Consider the following 15,023-nt stretch of genomic DNA (forward strand, 5'->3'; position numbering starts at 1 on the left):
ATTACTCTTATTGTAGGACACAGTCAGCCGTCTGATTTTACTTCATGTTTTTTCCCAAAGGTAGACTGAACCGCAACCTCAGTTTTTTAAATAGTTCTGATGCTTAAGAGGTTGGCTATTTTTCCCATCATGTTTTGAGAGATTCTTGTTGACCATCCAGCTGCAGCAGCAAGTGTCAAATTTAAGAATGAGGTGCTGTTCCTAAAGCCTCTGTTGAGCTTCATTAAGATGGTGCCGTGGCTGGTTAGAATGGGAATGAGCAGAGAATTAGAATGATGGGTGACTGGAAGCTCAGGGTGGACTGAATGGAGGTTTTCCACAAAGCACTCACCCAGTCAGCTTTTGGGCTTGCCAGTGTAGACAAGGCCGCATTGTTCACAGCGACTATTGTGTCTGCAATTGAGAAACGTACAATCATTGTTTCACATGGAAGTAGTGTTTCCGGCCCTGGGCAGTGAGAGGGGAGGAAGCAAAAAAGGCAGTTGTTGCTTTTCCTGTGCTTGCACAGAGAGGTGCCATCGGGAAGGGTCTGGCGTGATTGAGGGCTGTAGCCACCTAAATTGGCCAACTCCCGATTTAAAATGGCGAACGGCAAAGGCTGATGGGAAAGTCAGCTAACATAGACAGAAACCAGCAGGTGCAGGTTTGCTGTGTATTTAACTCTGCAGAAGGCCAGACAACATCGATACCAGCGACCATCAGCATAACAATGTAACAGCCATCTACATACTGATGAGCAATCCCCGGGAACAATAAGTAACACTTTGGACACACAAAGCAAAGCCAGACTACCCGGCGCCAGCAGGAGCCTACACAAAGGAGGTGAACGAGCACCTCAAGACCGCCCATCGATCAGGGAACCGCTCCAGTATTGGAGAAATCGAACCAAGTGATTGGGACAAAGTCCAATCACCTGGGACCCGGCACAGGATCCGCCCCGAAAGGTGGGAAGCCCCTGGGGACTATAAGAGTTAAACCTCAAGTTCAAATCGCTCTCTTCACCTCTTCGTCCTGCCCGGGTCACCTAGCAACACGAACCAATATTGACCGTGACCGGTGCAGTGACCACCGACAGAAGTAAGTCTTAATTCAACGCTCGCTACGAGATAGGCGCTCCTAGCTACCAATCCGTACCAACTTCGAATCCCGCAGACTCAGAACCCGAACGAAAGGCCATTTGTTCCCCTGACCTGGTGGGCCAGTCCGAAGTTAAGTATAGGCCTGTTAGTTGTAGAAGTAGCTTAGACGTAGAATTTGTGCATGAGTAGCGATTACTGTGTATAATAAATGTGCTTTGATTTGAATCTTACTAATCGGTGTATTGGGTTATTGATCATTACTCGGACTTGAACCTCGTGGCGGTATCATAAAGATACCTGGCGACTCGAGAGCAAAGGTAATAAAACAGAGCAGTTGAACCAAGGAGAAAGTTAGCAACATTATTTGGCAACATCTGACGGGACCCGATCTAGAAGTGGCATAACCACTCCGGCAGAACCCAAGAATTTGAATTAGAGATCAATTGGGAACAGAAAAACCACAAGTGTTCAACAGTTCTGATCAATACTCATAATTCGGAAGTGTGTGTATGCATGCGTAACTAACAGGGCGATAAGGTAAAACTGATAGATTTTTTGTTGCGACAAAACTGTCGGGAGTTTGTATTTCGGAAAGTAGCGAAAGCTGTACCCGTATTTACAGCGCCGCCTTAATATCCCTGTCCCAAATTTGAAGAGCAGCATTCGGATAGGAAAGAAGGCAATGCAGCGCCTCATGAACCCAGAGGAATTTGCGGTCGCAGCGACCAGCAGCAGTAGAGTGGGACAGTGTCCCATTTGGGAGGAAGAAATCAGGAAGTACCTCAAAGGGAAAGGATGGGCCCTTTGCAGCGAATTCTGTGACAATGAGGAATCAGGCCCCGGGAGTATCGGACATACTTGGTGGGAGAACCTGAGCGAGATCCACAAAAAGAGCTTAGGGAAAGCTCGCAAGCTGATGGCAATCGTGTCCTGCTTGGCACAGTTGCGAGGCACAGAGGAGGTCGTTAGGACGCTCCGGAAAGAAGTAGAAGGCATACATCGAATGAGTAAGGTCGATGTAAGCGAGGTAGAACGAGAGAACTTAGAATTGAGAAGGAAGTTGGCAGCAAAAGACGGAGAGGTGGAGGATGCCAAAAGGGCACACCAGTCTTGTCTGACGCACTTAAGCAGCTTCCAGTCCCAATATGAAAAGGCCTATCAGGCCACGCAACGTGCGGTCCTGGTACGTGAAGAAACCGAGAAGCAGGTAGAAGCATTGCAGAGACAGTGTGGCGACCTGAAGGCGGCGTCAAGAGCACTCCATGCTGCCACCACGGAGCAAAGACAAAGCTCACTAGATCACGCAAAGTGCCGGAAGCAGATTGCAGAGCTGCAATCGCTGCTTTCTGTTCAGAAAGGTTTTCAGGAAACCTTTGGAGCAAAGTTAGATGAGGAAGACGGCCCTGATTGGGAAGAATTAAACGAGACAGCGCAGAGATGTGTTCAGGGAACATGTGCGCAGGGAAAGCCACAAAAGATGAAAGTGCCCCAACCCCCCACAGAGCAGATAGTTCAGGCTCCAATGAACCCAGTCACCACCCACCGCACAGCAACATCGGACAATGCAGAATTTCTATACTCCACCCCCTTAACAGTGACCCAATTACAGGACGCATGCGATAAGATCACACCGTTCCTCCCCACCTCAGACCCCCACCATTTCTTTGCTAGAGTAAAGCAGCAGGCGACCATGTACGGCCTGGATGAGCGAGAGCATGTAAAGCTCACAGTTTTAAGTTTAGATCCTTCAGTAGCAGCAGCCCTTCCCAACCCACAGAATGTAGGAGGAGGCACCCTTGCAGAAATGCATACCGCGATCCTGGATGCGATCGGGTATAACCGGGGTGACCCCGTAGATGGCCTCAACAAATGCAGGCAGAAGAAAGCCGAGCACCCCACAGCGTTTGCTGGACGCCTGTGGATCCACATTGCAGCAGTCTTTGGAGACGTAGACCGTGCCCATTTGTCCCCAGACAACATGGCCAAATGGACCCGCACCCTTATCTCCCATGCCACAGAAACAGGACAGAAAGCTTGCGCAAATTATGATCCCTCAGAGGAGGCTCATAACGAGAAGTGGGTAGTGAAAAGATTGTCCCGTGCCTGAGCAATCTGTACAAAGCAAAGCCGCAATCAAAATTCCTGAGGAAAAGCAGGCCGACACATATATACAGGCAGTTACACCACACCAGAAACCCGCATGGGTGAATGAAGGAAAGAACAGCCCTCCACCCAAGTCACAGGAGAGTTACAACTGTGGACAGTTGGGACACTTCGGAAGAGAATGCAATGCCCCTAGAAAGCCACAGAGAGCCCAGCAGACGGGCACTCTGAGTAAGAAGAAGACAGAGCCCATTCATAGTGTTAGCGCCCGTTCAGATCTGACGGACCTGACCGGAACGGACTGACGGTGTACGTTCTCCCCCAGTTGGGTCTGCGACACCCTTTGGGATAGGTCCGGATGACCGGTAGTTGCAGCGAAAATTCGGGGACAGCCCATCGAATTTCTATGGGACACAGGAGGGCCCCGCACCACAATAAATTCCTCCACCACGTGCAGCCACTATTGCCCTCAGCGGCTTTACAGGCCACTCACAGCAGGGACACATGACAGCCCCTGTACCCATTCAAATCGGCAACATCACCACCAAGCACCCTGTGGTTTTAGTTGACCTGCACCACACAGCAGAACACATTCTGGGAATCAACTTCATGAATTCCCACAATCTTTCATTTGATCCAGTCAACAAGTGTGTCTGGAAAATGGCAAAATCCGCAAGAGCCCCCACAACGCACAACATAGGAGAATACGCGAACAGAATTAGTGCAGTAGGCGAATTTTGGTTCAACCCGACCACGCTTAGCACGGACAAGCAGGTTAGGGCAGTTCTGCAAAAGAACAGGGCAGCATTCGCGACCCAGAAACACGACTGTGGACGGATGGCTGGTTCCGTATAGATCACAGGACCTGAACCTCGACCCCAAAACAATATGGATTTCCCCCAAGAGGCAGAGGGAGAAATCTCAAAGGTAATAGACAGCTTATTAGAGCAGGGCGTACTTAGATCAGTAGCCTCCACTAATAATGCCCCGATTTGGCAGTGAGAAAGCCCGATGGATCATGGCAACTGACCATCGATTACCGGGAACTCAACAAAATCACCCCCGCAGCAGCCCCCACAGTAGCCACAAGTCCCGAGACCATGCTCAAGCAGGGACTCCATTCCCGATTCTTTACGGTTTTGGATGTGAGTAATGGATTCTAGTCCATTCCATTGGCAAAGGCATGCCAGTACAAATCAGCAAAGCACATGGACATGCCTGCCACAAGGATTCCACAACTCCCTCCATTTTCCACCGACAGTTGGCAAATGGTTCAGCCAAATTCTCTCGCCCCGAATGTCTGGTCCAGTACGTAGACGACCTACTACTGCAGACAGACACCAAGGAAGAGCACATTGAGCTTCTGTCCGAACTCCTGGAACTATTACACTCAATTGGTTGTAAAGTTAACCCCAAAAAGGCCCAGATTTTGGAAGATAAGGTGATATATTTGGGAACAATTATCACACATGGTGAACGCGAGATCGAGCACAAAAGGATTGACTCGATTGCTAAATTGCCCCTTCCCCAGAACATTTCAGCCCTCCGGTCGTTTTTAGGACTGGTTGGCTACTGCCGAAACCACATTGACGGTTTCCCCAGCAAGGCAGCGCCCCTCTCAGACCTCCTAAAGAAAGGAGCCCCCTGGGAATGGCTTCCCCAGCATACGGATGCTGTGGATGCGTTGAAGCAATCATTCATAGCAGCCCCCGCACTACAAGTTCCAGACCCGCTTTCCCCCTGTGCTATAGAGGTAGCAACCACAGACCGCACCCTTTCGGCTGTGCCCCTTCAGGAACGGCACGAACAGTTAAGGACCATAGCTTACGCCTCCAGAATTTTAGATGCTGTGGAGCAGGGATTTTCAGCCTGTGAGAGGCTCCTGCTCGCAGTATTTTGGGCAGTTCAGTATTTTTCATTCATTACCGGACTGAACCCCATCATAATCCTCACAGAACACACCCCCACCCAACCTTTACTGGACGGACGACTCCAGGACGGTACAGTCAGTCAAATAAGAGCAGCCAGATGGACCCTTTTGCAGGGACGGGACATCACTGTGAAACGGACAAAGACCCACACTTTTTTTTAGCCGACAACCTACAGTACCCCGGAACCCCCGCATGAATGTGAAATTATCTCTCCACACCACAGGCCCCTTTATTGCTAAAACACCCCCCAGAAAGATAGGTAGTTCAACCCAGAGCCCCCAGCACATAGACACGTGTGAGCCCATAAGGATATATGTGGATGGATCTTCCACAGTATTGGATGGGAAGCGCATAACAGGTTGCGGTATTTATGTCGAGGACGCGCAGGGACGCGCCCTAGAAGAAATAGCAGTAAAACCTCCAGGACACTTAGGCACGCAGGCAGCAGAGCTTGCGGCCATCGCATATATAGTAGAACACCCAGATTCCTTCCCGAGCCCAGCAGACATATATTCGGACAGCCTCTATGTCTGTAACAGCCTTACGGAATTCCTGCCCCTGGAAAGCAAGAGGATTTGTTTCCGCAGACGGAAAACCCCTCCCCTCAGCCCCATTGCTCCGTCACATTTTAGAGAGAGCACAGAACAGGACTTTTGGGATAGTCAAAGTTCGAAGTCACCATCGTTCCTGCCCCCGGAAATGTAAAAGTCGACGCACTGGCTAAAGCAGGTTCCAGACATGGATATTTTTGGACACCCCCTGAAAGCGCACCAGTGAATGCAGTTCAGGTCTCACAGACTAGGATCGAGGATCTAGTGGAGGCCCAGAAGCAGGACAGCAATCTCAGGGAGATTTTAAAAGGAAACTATCCAGCACCCTACGAGAGATTTAAAAATGCTCTGACCACACATGACGGTGTGGTGTTAAAAGACACCCTTTTATGTGGTTCCTGAACAGGACAGGAATCAACTGTTTGTTCCATGACGGTCATGGGCATCAGGGCATCGATCCCACTACAGCCCACCTCAAGCAGCTTTGTTGGTGGCCGAATTTAAAGGCCGATGTAAATCACTACATCGAGAATTGTCTTATCTGTGCCCAGAATAATCCGGACACATATGCCAAAAAGGCTGAGCTTAGTCACACCCGACCCGTTAATGGCCCCTGGACTAACCTCCAGATTGATTTTATAGGACCATTGCCCCCTTGCAGGAATGGTTATAAATATGTACTTGTGGTGATAGACACGTTTACAAAATGGGTGGAAGCATTCCCAGCCAGAACAAACACTGCAAAGACCACAGCCAAGATTTTGACCCACCACATCTTTACAAGATGGGGACTCCCCCGCAGCATTGAATCCGACCAAGGTTCCCATTTTACGGGACGTGTCATGAAGAACGTCCTCACGATATTTGGCATCACCCAAAAATTCCACATAGCACACCACCCACAGTCGCGTGGTATCGTGGAGCGCATGAATCGGACCCTAAAATCCACCCTCAGAAAAATGGTCCAGCAAAACAACACCACTTGGGACTCAGTCCTCCCTTTTGCGCTGATGTTTTTGCGAAATACAGTTTCAACTTCCACAGGTTACACCCACACGCCCTCATGACCGGACGCCCCATGAAAGGCACAGGATTTCTATTAGGTTTAGACTTGACCAGCCCCGAAGTGACGGCCTTCACACGCGAGAAAGCAGTAGAGCAATTGGTGGATAACACGAGAAAGCAGTAGAGCAATTGGTGGATAATGTTAAAACGGCTCAGCTAGCAGCCGCAGTGAAATTGGGCACAAGAAAGAAACAGAGCAAGGCTTGTTTCGACAAGACAGTGCATGCGACTGAGTACAGTGTAGGACAGCAAGTCATGCTCTCCGTATACAACCCAGCACATTCCTGTCACCTAAGTATTCGGGTCCGTACTCCATTGCGGACAAAGTAAGCCATTCCGTCTGCAAGATAAAGTATCCCAACGGTAAGACTGCGTGGTTCCATATCAACCAGCTGAAGGCATATGGAACACAGTCTAACCACTCACACCACGTCATGCTCGACGCAGCACACCCCGCCCCGCCCACAGCCAACGTAACCCTACCATCCCCCAACACGTCCAGCCCAGCCACGGACTCGACCTCGACTCCACTCCCGAAATATACACCCCGCCCCGGAACGCCCATAGACTGCAGCAGCAGAGACAGTGACTGTGACTCGGACGATAGCCACAGCACGCCTCCCTACTATCCCCATGTAACAGGACCCACACCCAGCGAATCTGACCACGATTCGAGTGATTCCTTCATGATCACTTTCCTGAACAAACCCCACCACCGACCACCGACCCACAATGACGACCCCGATTCCATCCCCACACGACTAGACACCACCTATTGGCACAGAGATGACTCGTCCGGAATGCCGAGAGCGATCCGAAATCATACCAAGCAGCCCTTTCAGCCCTGATACATTCACGAGTTTGGCATCCGGGAGAAGATGACGACCTTGAGTCTGACTCCCAAAACGAGAACCCCTTTGCGACCCTGTTCGCAACCGATAACTGAGGTGTCCAGATGATGTTTTAAAGGAACCGCTTGGGAGAAACGGTGTCCTTTCTGATGGAACCTGCAGCATGTTTTATGTTGTTTGCAGTGTTTTGTTAAATGTTGTATGTCAGACCGGAAAAATTTGTTCCGTGGCCCCACGCCCTTTCGGCCGAAACCTCTGAGGACTTGCCCACAGAGACTTGTTAAGGTCCCAGACGCCAGTTCAGCGGAACTCTTCTGTCGACAGATGCCCGTTCGTAACTGCCCTTCTGGTTCGAAGGTAGAACCAATACGGCAGCCCCCCACGATGACTACATTTCTTGCCCGTTCTTGTCGGTTGCTCGGGCAGTGGAGAAACCGCTTGGGACCCGCCCTGCCTGGGAACCCCCCCTCTGGTCAGCTACGCTCGGGTAGGGGAAACACTGCATTGGTGGCCGTCCTACCCGGGGACTCCATCCAACTCTTGCCCGTCGCGGCCCATACACACCTCATTTCGGACATCTTTCGTTCAAAAAGTTTCAGGTAACCCTTAGGTTGCCGACCATATGCTATTTTTACATCCTGAAACATTTGGATGGTAAACCGCAGTCTGCGAGACGGCTCGCACTGGTTCATTATTTGAAAGTGTGTCTTGTCCTAAAAATTCGGTCTTTGGAAAAAAAAAAAATGAGGGAGTCACACAGAGTGACCAATTATAAAGGGAGTAATTGGCACTAAAGGACAGACAGACTATCGTACGAGATGTTAAACCAAGATAGTTACAGACACTATGCTTGTTCACACAGAACTCCAGAAGCTCCAGGACCGGAGAAGAGAAGTGAAAGAAGAAGAACCATGAGGACATCCTCCGGATTGTTCACCGTGATAATGGACATTTGGTTGCGCGCGAACGCGAACCCCATGACCTCAAGCCCCCCCAGCCGTTAATGATTCACTTCCCCACAGTACCCAGAGCCCAGTCACCAGCGACACCACACCAGCTTGGTGTGACAGGTTTATAACCTGGTATTCCCTGTCCTACGTGATAGGAACCTTATTGGTATTGGTGATACTCTGCTGCATCATGCAGACTATGCGTCTTAGAAAATGGAGAAGGAGAGCCTACCACGCTCGCACCCCGGTATATAGGATCAGATCCCCTATTTTCGGATACGACCAGACCCCTGACCCCCGCGATCTATAATAAAGAGCATTCGTTTGCGTTTTTGTTATAAATAAAGAAATGTTCATGAGCAATTGTACGATCCTGAGCTTGACTGCCAAGCCAGGAGAAATGTGTATAAACTGCTATGATTTTCTTTGTATGGTTGAGGAAGTTAAAGTGATGAAATGTGTAAGTGAGAGTAGTGTATTAAGGATAATTGGAGGTTCCCATTTTCTTGTTTGGTAATGCATGTCCCTGTTTGACATAGCGCCCCTTAGAATTGTCAGTTAAAAACTTTTTGCAGAGTTATGGTCAGTGTAGAGGCCATGAAAGAAGTACTCACCGGGTCAGGGAATGGAAAGCAACGTAGTTATGTGATCCTTCACGCTTCGCGTTAGGATCACAAGGAGGGTGTGTAGCCACCTAAATTGGCCAACTCCTGATTTTAAATGGCGAACGGCAAAGGCTGATGGGAAAGTCAGCCAACATAGACAGAAACCAGCAGGTGCAGGTTTGCTGTGTATTTAACTCTGCAAAAGGCCAGACAACATTGATACCAGCGACCATCAGCATAACAATGTAGCAGCCATCTACATACTGATGAGCAATCCCCGGGAACAATAAGTAACACTTTGGACACACAAAGCAAAGCCAGACTACCCGGTGCCAGCAGGAGCCAGCACAAAGGAGGTGAACGAGCACCTCCAGACTGCCCATCGATCAGGGAACCGTTCCAGTTTTGGAGAAATCGAACCAAGTGATTGGGACAAAGTCCAATCACTTGGGACCCGGTACAGGGTCCGCCCCGAAAGGCGGGAAGCCCCTGGGGACTATAAGAGTTAAGCCCCAAGTTAAAATCGCTCTCTTCACCTCTTCGTCCTGCCCGGGTCACCCAGCAACACGAACCAACATTGACCGTGACCGGTGCAGTGACCACCGACAGACGTAAGTCTTAATTCAACGCTCGCTACGAGATAGGCGCTCCTAGCTACCAATCCGTACCAACTTTGAATCCCTCAGTTTCAGAACCCGAGCGAAAGGCCATTTGTTCCCCTGACCTGGTGGGCCAGTCCGAAGTTAAGTATAGGCCTGTTAGTTGTAGAAGTAGCTTATACGTAGAATTTATGCATGAGTAACGATTACTGTGTATAATAAATGTGCTTTGATCTGAATCTTACAAATCTGTGTATTGGGTTATTGATCATTACTCTGACTTGAACCTCGTGGCGGTATCCTAAAGATACCTGGCGACTCGAGAGCAAAGGTAATAAAACAGAGCAATTAAACCAATCGGAAAGTTAGCAACAGGGCTTATTAGAAAAAACATCCCCTTTGGAATGGTGAAAGGGGAGTCTGGGGGGGAGGGGTGTGTTTGATGGCATCATGCTGGGGTGTGCAATAAGATAGCATGGCTCTATGCATGTGGAGGATGGTGGGTGGAAGGCGCGAAGACCAGGGGGAACCTATGGTGGTTCTGGGAGGGAGGCGAAGGGGTGAGAGCAGAAAATGGGATGGGCATGGTTGAAGGCCTTGTCAAAAAGCAAGACCTACCAGAAGCTCTGTTATAGAAAGTGGCATCATCAGAACAGATGCATCAGTGATGCAGAATCCGGGAGGACAGAATGGGGTCCTGGAGCAAGCATTGTGGGGGGTGGTTTAATCAAGGTAGCTGTGGAAGTCACTGAGTTAGGTGGATACAGGTTGTCAGCCCAGCCCCAGAAATGGGCTGCCCATGGGCAGCATGGTAGCATTATGGATAGCACAATTGCTTCACAGCTCCAGGGTCCCAGGTTCGATTCCGGCTTGGGCCTCTGTCTGTGCAGAGTCTGCACATCCTCCCCGTGTGTGCGTGGGTTTCCTCCGGGTGCTCCGGTTTCCTCCCACAGTCTAAAGATGTGCAGGTAGGTGGATTGGCCATGCTAAATTGCCCTTCGTGTCCAAAATTGCCCTTAATGTTGGGTGGGGTTACTGGGTTATGGGGATAGGGTGGAGGTATTGACCTTGGGTAGGGTGCTCTTTCCAAGTGCCGGTGCTGACTCGATGGGCCGAATGGCCTCCTGCACTGTAAATTCTATAATAAAATAGAGTTGGAGACGTCAAGGGGGGGGAGAAAGAGTCACAGGTCAACTTTAAGGAAAGAGAAGGTTGGATATTGGAAGCAGAGTTGATGAAATTTTCTAGTAGCATTTAGAGGTAGCAGCACAGCCGATACAACCTTCTATGTATGCGAAAAGGAAGTGACCAAGGGAGGAAGACTAGGCTTGGAGCAAATTCCAGTTCTCGCTCAAAAAGGCAGACATAGCTAGAACCCATTGGGATTCCCACAGCTGGACCTTCTTTGTGGAGGAAATGAGTGGAATCGGGGAAGCAGCTGAATGATTTCTTTTGATTTTTTGTTTTTGTTTTACCATAGGTGAGATAACAACACCTTTAAATCTGGATGCAGCTGACAGGCCCCGGAGACAAGATTGGAAAGGGGAACTGTGTGAGAATGGATCATTCTATTTTGCCACCACAGAGTTAATTAAGAGTGGGCGCCTCCAGGTAAGGAGCTGTCCTAACATGAGACAGATTCAGCTTCCATATAAAATACAAGAGAGCAGACATGGAGAGTTTTTCCTCTATCCCAGCCTGTGACTACTGGCCACCTCCAGGCACAGGGCAGAGGAGAAAGGGATGGGGACCTGTTAATTCAAGTCTTCATCCCTGTTACATTGCTGCAGAGTTTCTAGAGTTTTATCTTGTGATACAGTGGGATTTATATGGGCCCAGAGTCATCATAAGGAGGTGGGATGTGGCTCTGCTGATTTAACCGTGAGAAGGTTTAAAACATGGTTGCCCATTAAAGCCTGGTGCCATGACCTGGACTGGACCCCTGGAGGTCCAGGCATCATCTGAAGATCATCGAGACAGAAATGAGATAACACCAGACAAACCTCAGCCGGCCTGCAAAATCCCGGGCATTTGATGGGAGGGTGGCAGCAGGAGAGAGCCTTAGGTGATTTGTACAGAAGGGTTTCCTAAGCTTTTCGAGCCGAGGAATCCCTAGTGACCTCCCAAGTGCATCAGGGAACCGCAAGCATTCTCATAATGTTGACACCCCTTTCTTGGTGCAAACTCAGAAATCAAATGTAAACCAGTCTTTTCCAACTATGTCTATGCATATATTAGGAATTTGGAACAGGCCCACAGTCACTAATTGTCAAGACCCCCTAGGCTAGTGCACGGTCAATTGCTGCCCCACTTGACCTGGAGTTGCAATGCAAGTGAAATTAGATGTTATTTTAAAATACCTGAGTACCTTGGCTGAGCCCAATAAACTGCAGTCACCCAGGTTTATAAATTTAACACAACCTTATTGTTTAACATTGATATAATTAAACTGACAAAGATGTAACTGACTACTGAATAACCCTTTATCAGCCCCCCTTTCCAAATCGCCCCCCCCCCCCCTCCACACACACACACACACACACACACACACACACACAAAGAGGGGAAGGGTTGTGGAGAGGGGAGAAAATAATGATAGAATGAAGGATAAAGGAACCCCAATGTGATAGGATGGCTTCCAGTTAAAGGTTTTCAGGAATTCAAGCTTTTGTTTCGATATTTCTTCCTTCTAGGTTTGAGGGGGTTTTGTCTGGCAAGTCTGTCTACTTTTTCTGTAGATGCCAGATCATTTCAAATATATGGTAAAGATGTGCCAGGCACATGGTTTTTGAACAATAAAACAGTTCTTCAGCAGCGAGTGAGGATCCCTTCTTTCAAGGTCTAATCACTTCTGCCCCGCTCTCTCAGAAGCATCACACAGGAATCAATCGCTGACTGTTGTCAGCCAGAACACTGTCCCTGTCCAACCTGCAGGTTGCGAGCCAGCCAATCGAACCAACTTCCTCCAAAGCTGGATTCACTTGACACCGACGCGTCTGTTTTCTCCTCTCCAAAATACAAAACCTGGAACACACTGTCCTGACAGCAGGCTGCTTTAGCTTGAGTCCACTGCTTAAAGGCACAATCCAATTATGGGTCCACAGACCAAAAATAATAAAATAAAAGAATTGAAAACAAAGGGAAATCAAAAGGAAGGACTCTAACTTAACCCCCCCCATAGAGAGATGAAACACCATTTCAAGGACGTTTCATACTAAGGTATGATACACAAAACGCACATCCATTCATCCTTTCCCACTACCTGAGTTCCCCCAATTCTTCTTCCACTTCTCAACATTCAATTCGGTGACAATGCATACGCACTAATATTGTCCTTTCCAGGAATATGTACAATTTTAACATCCAAAGGTTGCAACAATAAAGTCCAACAGAACAATGTTCCGTTCTGAGTTTAAAGTTTTTCTATAAACACAGTGGATTTTGGTCTGTATAGACTAAGCTTTGCTTATTGTCATGCCGGACATAAACTTCAAAATGTTGAAGGGCTAGCAGCGATACTAATCCTCAGTGTTGGAGTACTTTCTTGGAATAGTATCACACCAGCCTCTCTATTCCTGACTCATCATCCTGTAGTAAAACTGCCCCCAACTGCAGGTTGTGGGCATCTGTGGCCATTTTAAAGGGTTTAAAAACCAAGGGCAGCCAACACTGGTTCGCTTACCAATATGACCCTCTGGGTAAAGTTGATATGGTTATTTGGAATTTCACCTGTTCCAACTCCTCTAGACAGCATCTCAACAGCTGCTGACAAAATACCTATCCTTTCCATAAAAGTAAAAATTTGTCATCTGGTTAACATTTAGATCAAGTTAAATGTCTGGAAGTCAAAGCATTCTAAGCAGTTTATGAAGAAAGAGCACAGTGCCTGTATATTTCTGTGATTGGTGTGGGTGGAGGTTTTCCATTCTGGCATCTTGGTTTCAGGGGCAAAACCGCAGACATCCCAGAAGTACGTTGCAAATGCTGTTTGTCACAAATGGAATGCGAGTGAACACCCTGCAGCAGCTTGACGGGGTGAATCTGGAGAGGATGTTTCTTCTTGTGGGAGAATCTAAAACGAGGGGGTCACTGTTTAAAAGTAGGGGTGAGGTGAAATTTCTTCTGAGGGTCTTGAGCCTTTGGAACTCTCTTCCTGAAAAGGCGGTGGGTAGAAGCAGAGTCTTTGAATATTTTTAAAGCAGAGTTGGATTGATTCGAGGGCAGCACGGTGGCGCAGTGGTTAGCGCTGCAGTCTCATGGTCCCAGGTTCAATCCCGGCTCTGGGTCACGGTCCGTCTGGATTTTGCACATTCTCCCCGTGTTTGCGTGGGTTTCGTCTCCACAACCCAAAGATGTGCAGGCTAGGTGGACTAACCATGCTAAATTGCCCCTCAATTGGAAAAAATGAATTGGGCACCCAATTTATTTTTGGAAAAAAAAGAGTTGGATCGATTCTTGGTCAGCGGGCTGCAGATTTGAGCTTATGATCAGCTCAGCCATGAACTTATTAAATGGCGGAGCAGGCTCGAAGGGCCAAACAGCCTATTCCTGCTTATTGTTCTGATGTTCATATGTATGTTATGTTCGTATCTCACCTAGGCCAGAAGGGCCAATGATGCAGCACCTCCCAAACCCGTGCCTTCAACAGTCAAGAAGTACATGGACAATAGTTGAATGTGAACGCCAGCACTTCCAAGTGGAATCATCATTCTGGCTTCAAAATCAGTCAATATTCCTTCATTGTTCCTGGTTCAAAGTCCTGGAACTGTTGTTGGAGAACCTTCTCCACGCAGACTGTTCATTCTTGAGGGTAATCGGGAGTGGGCAATAAAATACCTCCTGCCAGCAACATCTTCACCCTGACAATCAGTAAATAATAAACAGATTAGATCTGGGCTAGGAAGAGTTGGTAAGCTAACTTGCCAATGCAAGAGAGGAAGGGTTGTATATCTGTCAGATGACGGTGGTTAGCGGTCCTGCCTCACAGAGCCTGGGACTCGGGTTTGAATCCGACCGTTGGTGGCCATCTGTGTGGAGTCTGCATGTTCTCCCCGTATCTGCTTGGGTTTCCTCTGGGTGCTCCGGTTTCCTCCCACAGCCCAAAGATGTGCAGGTTAGGTGAATTGGATGCTAAATTGCCCCTTAGTGTCCAAAAGGTTAGATGGGGTTACGGGGATAGGGTGGGGGAGTGGGCCTAGGTGAGTGCTCTTTCATAGGGTCGGTGTGGACTCGATGGGCTGAATTGCCTCTTCCGCACTGTCGGGATTCTATGATTCTGGTTCAGGAAAT

General features: G+C 48.6%; 1 protein-coding gene across 1 annotated transcript in view; it reads left to right on the top strand.

Moving 5' to 3' along the window:
• Nucleotides 1-15,023, top strand: part of cmasa (cytidine monophosphate N-acetylneuraminic acid synthetase a) — a 93,313-nt gene that overhangs the window by 36,613 nt on the left and 41,677 nt on the right. Inside the window, exon 4 of the mRNA XM_072471782.1 lies at nt 11,215-11,345. Within this exon, the coding sequence (XP_072327883.1) occupies nt 11,215-11,345 (131 nt within the window). The remainder of the gene's footprint in view (nt 1-11,214; nt 11,346-15,023) is intronic.

The sequence above is a fragment of the Scyliorhinus torazame genome, chromosome 13 (genome assembly GCF_047496885.1).
Source record: "Scyliorhinus torazame isolate Kashiwa2021f chromosome 13, sScyTor2.1, whole genome shotgun sequence".
Classification (NCBI taxonomy): domain Eukaryota; kingdom Metazoa; phylum Chordata; class Chondrichthyes; order Carcharhiniformes; family Scyliorhinidae; genus Scyliorhinus; species Scyliorhinus torazame.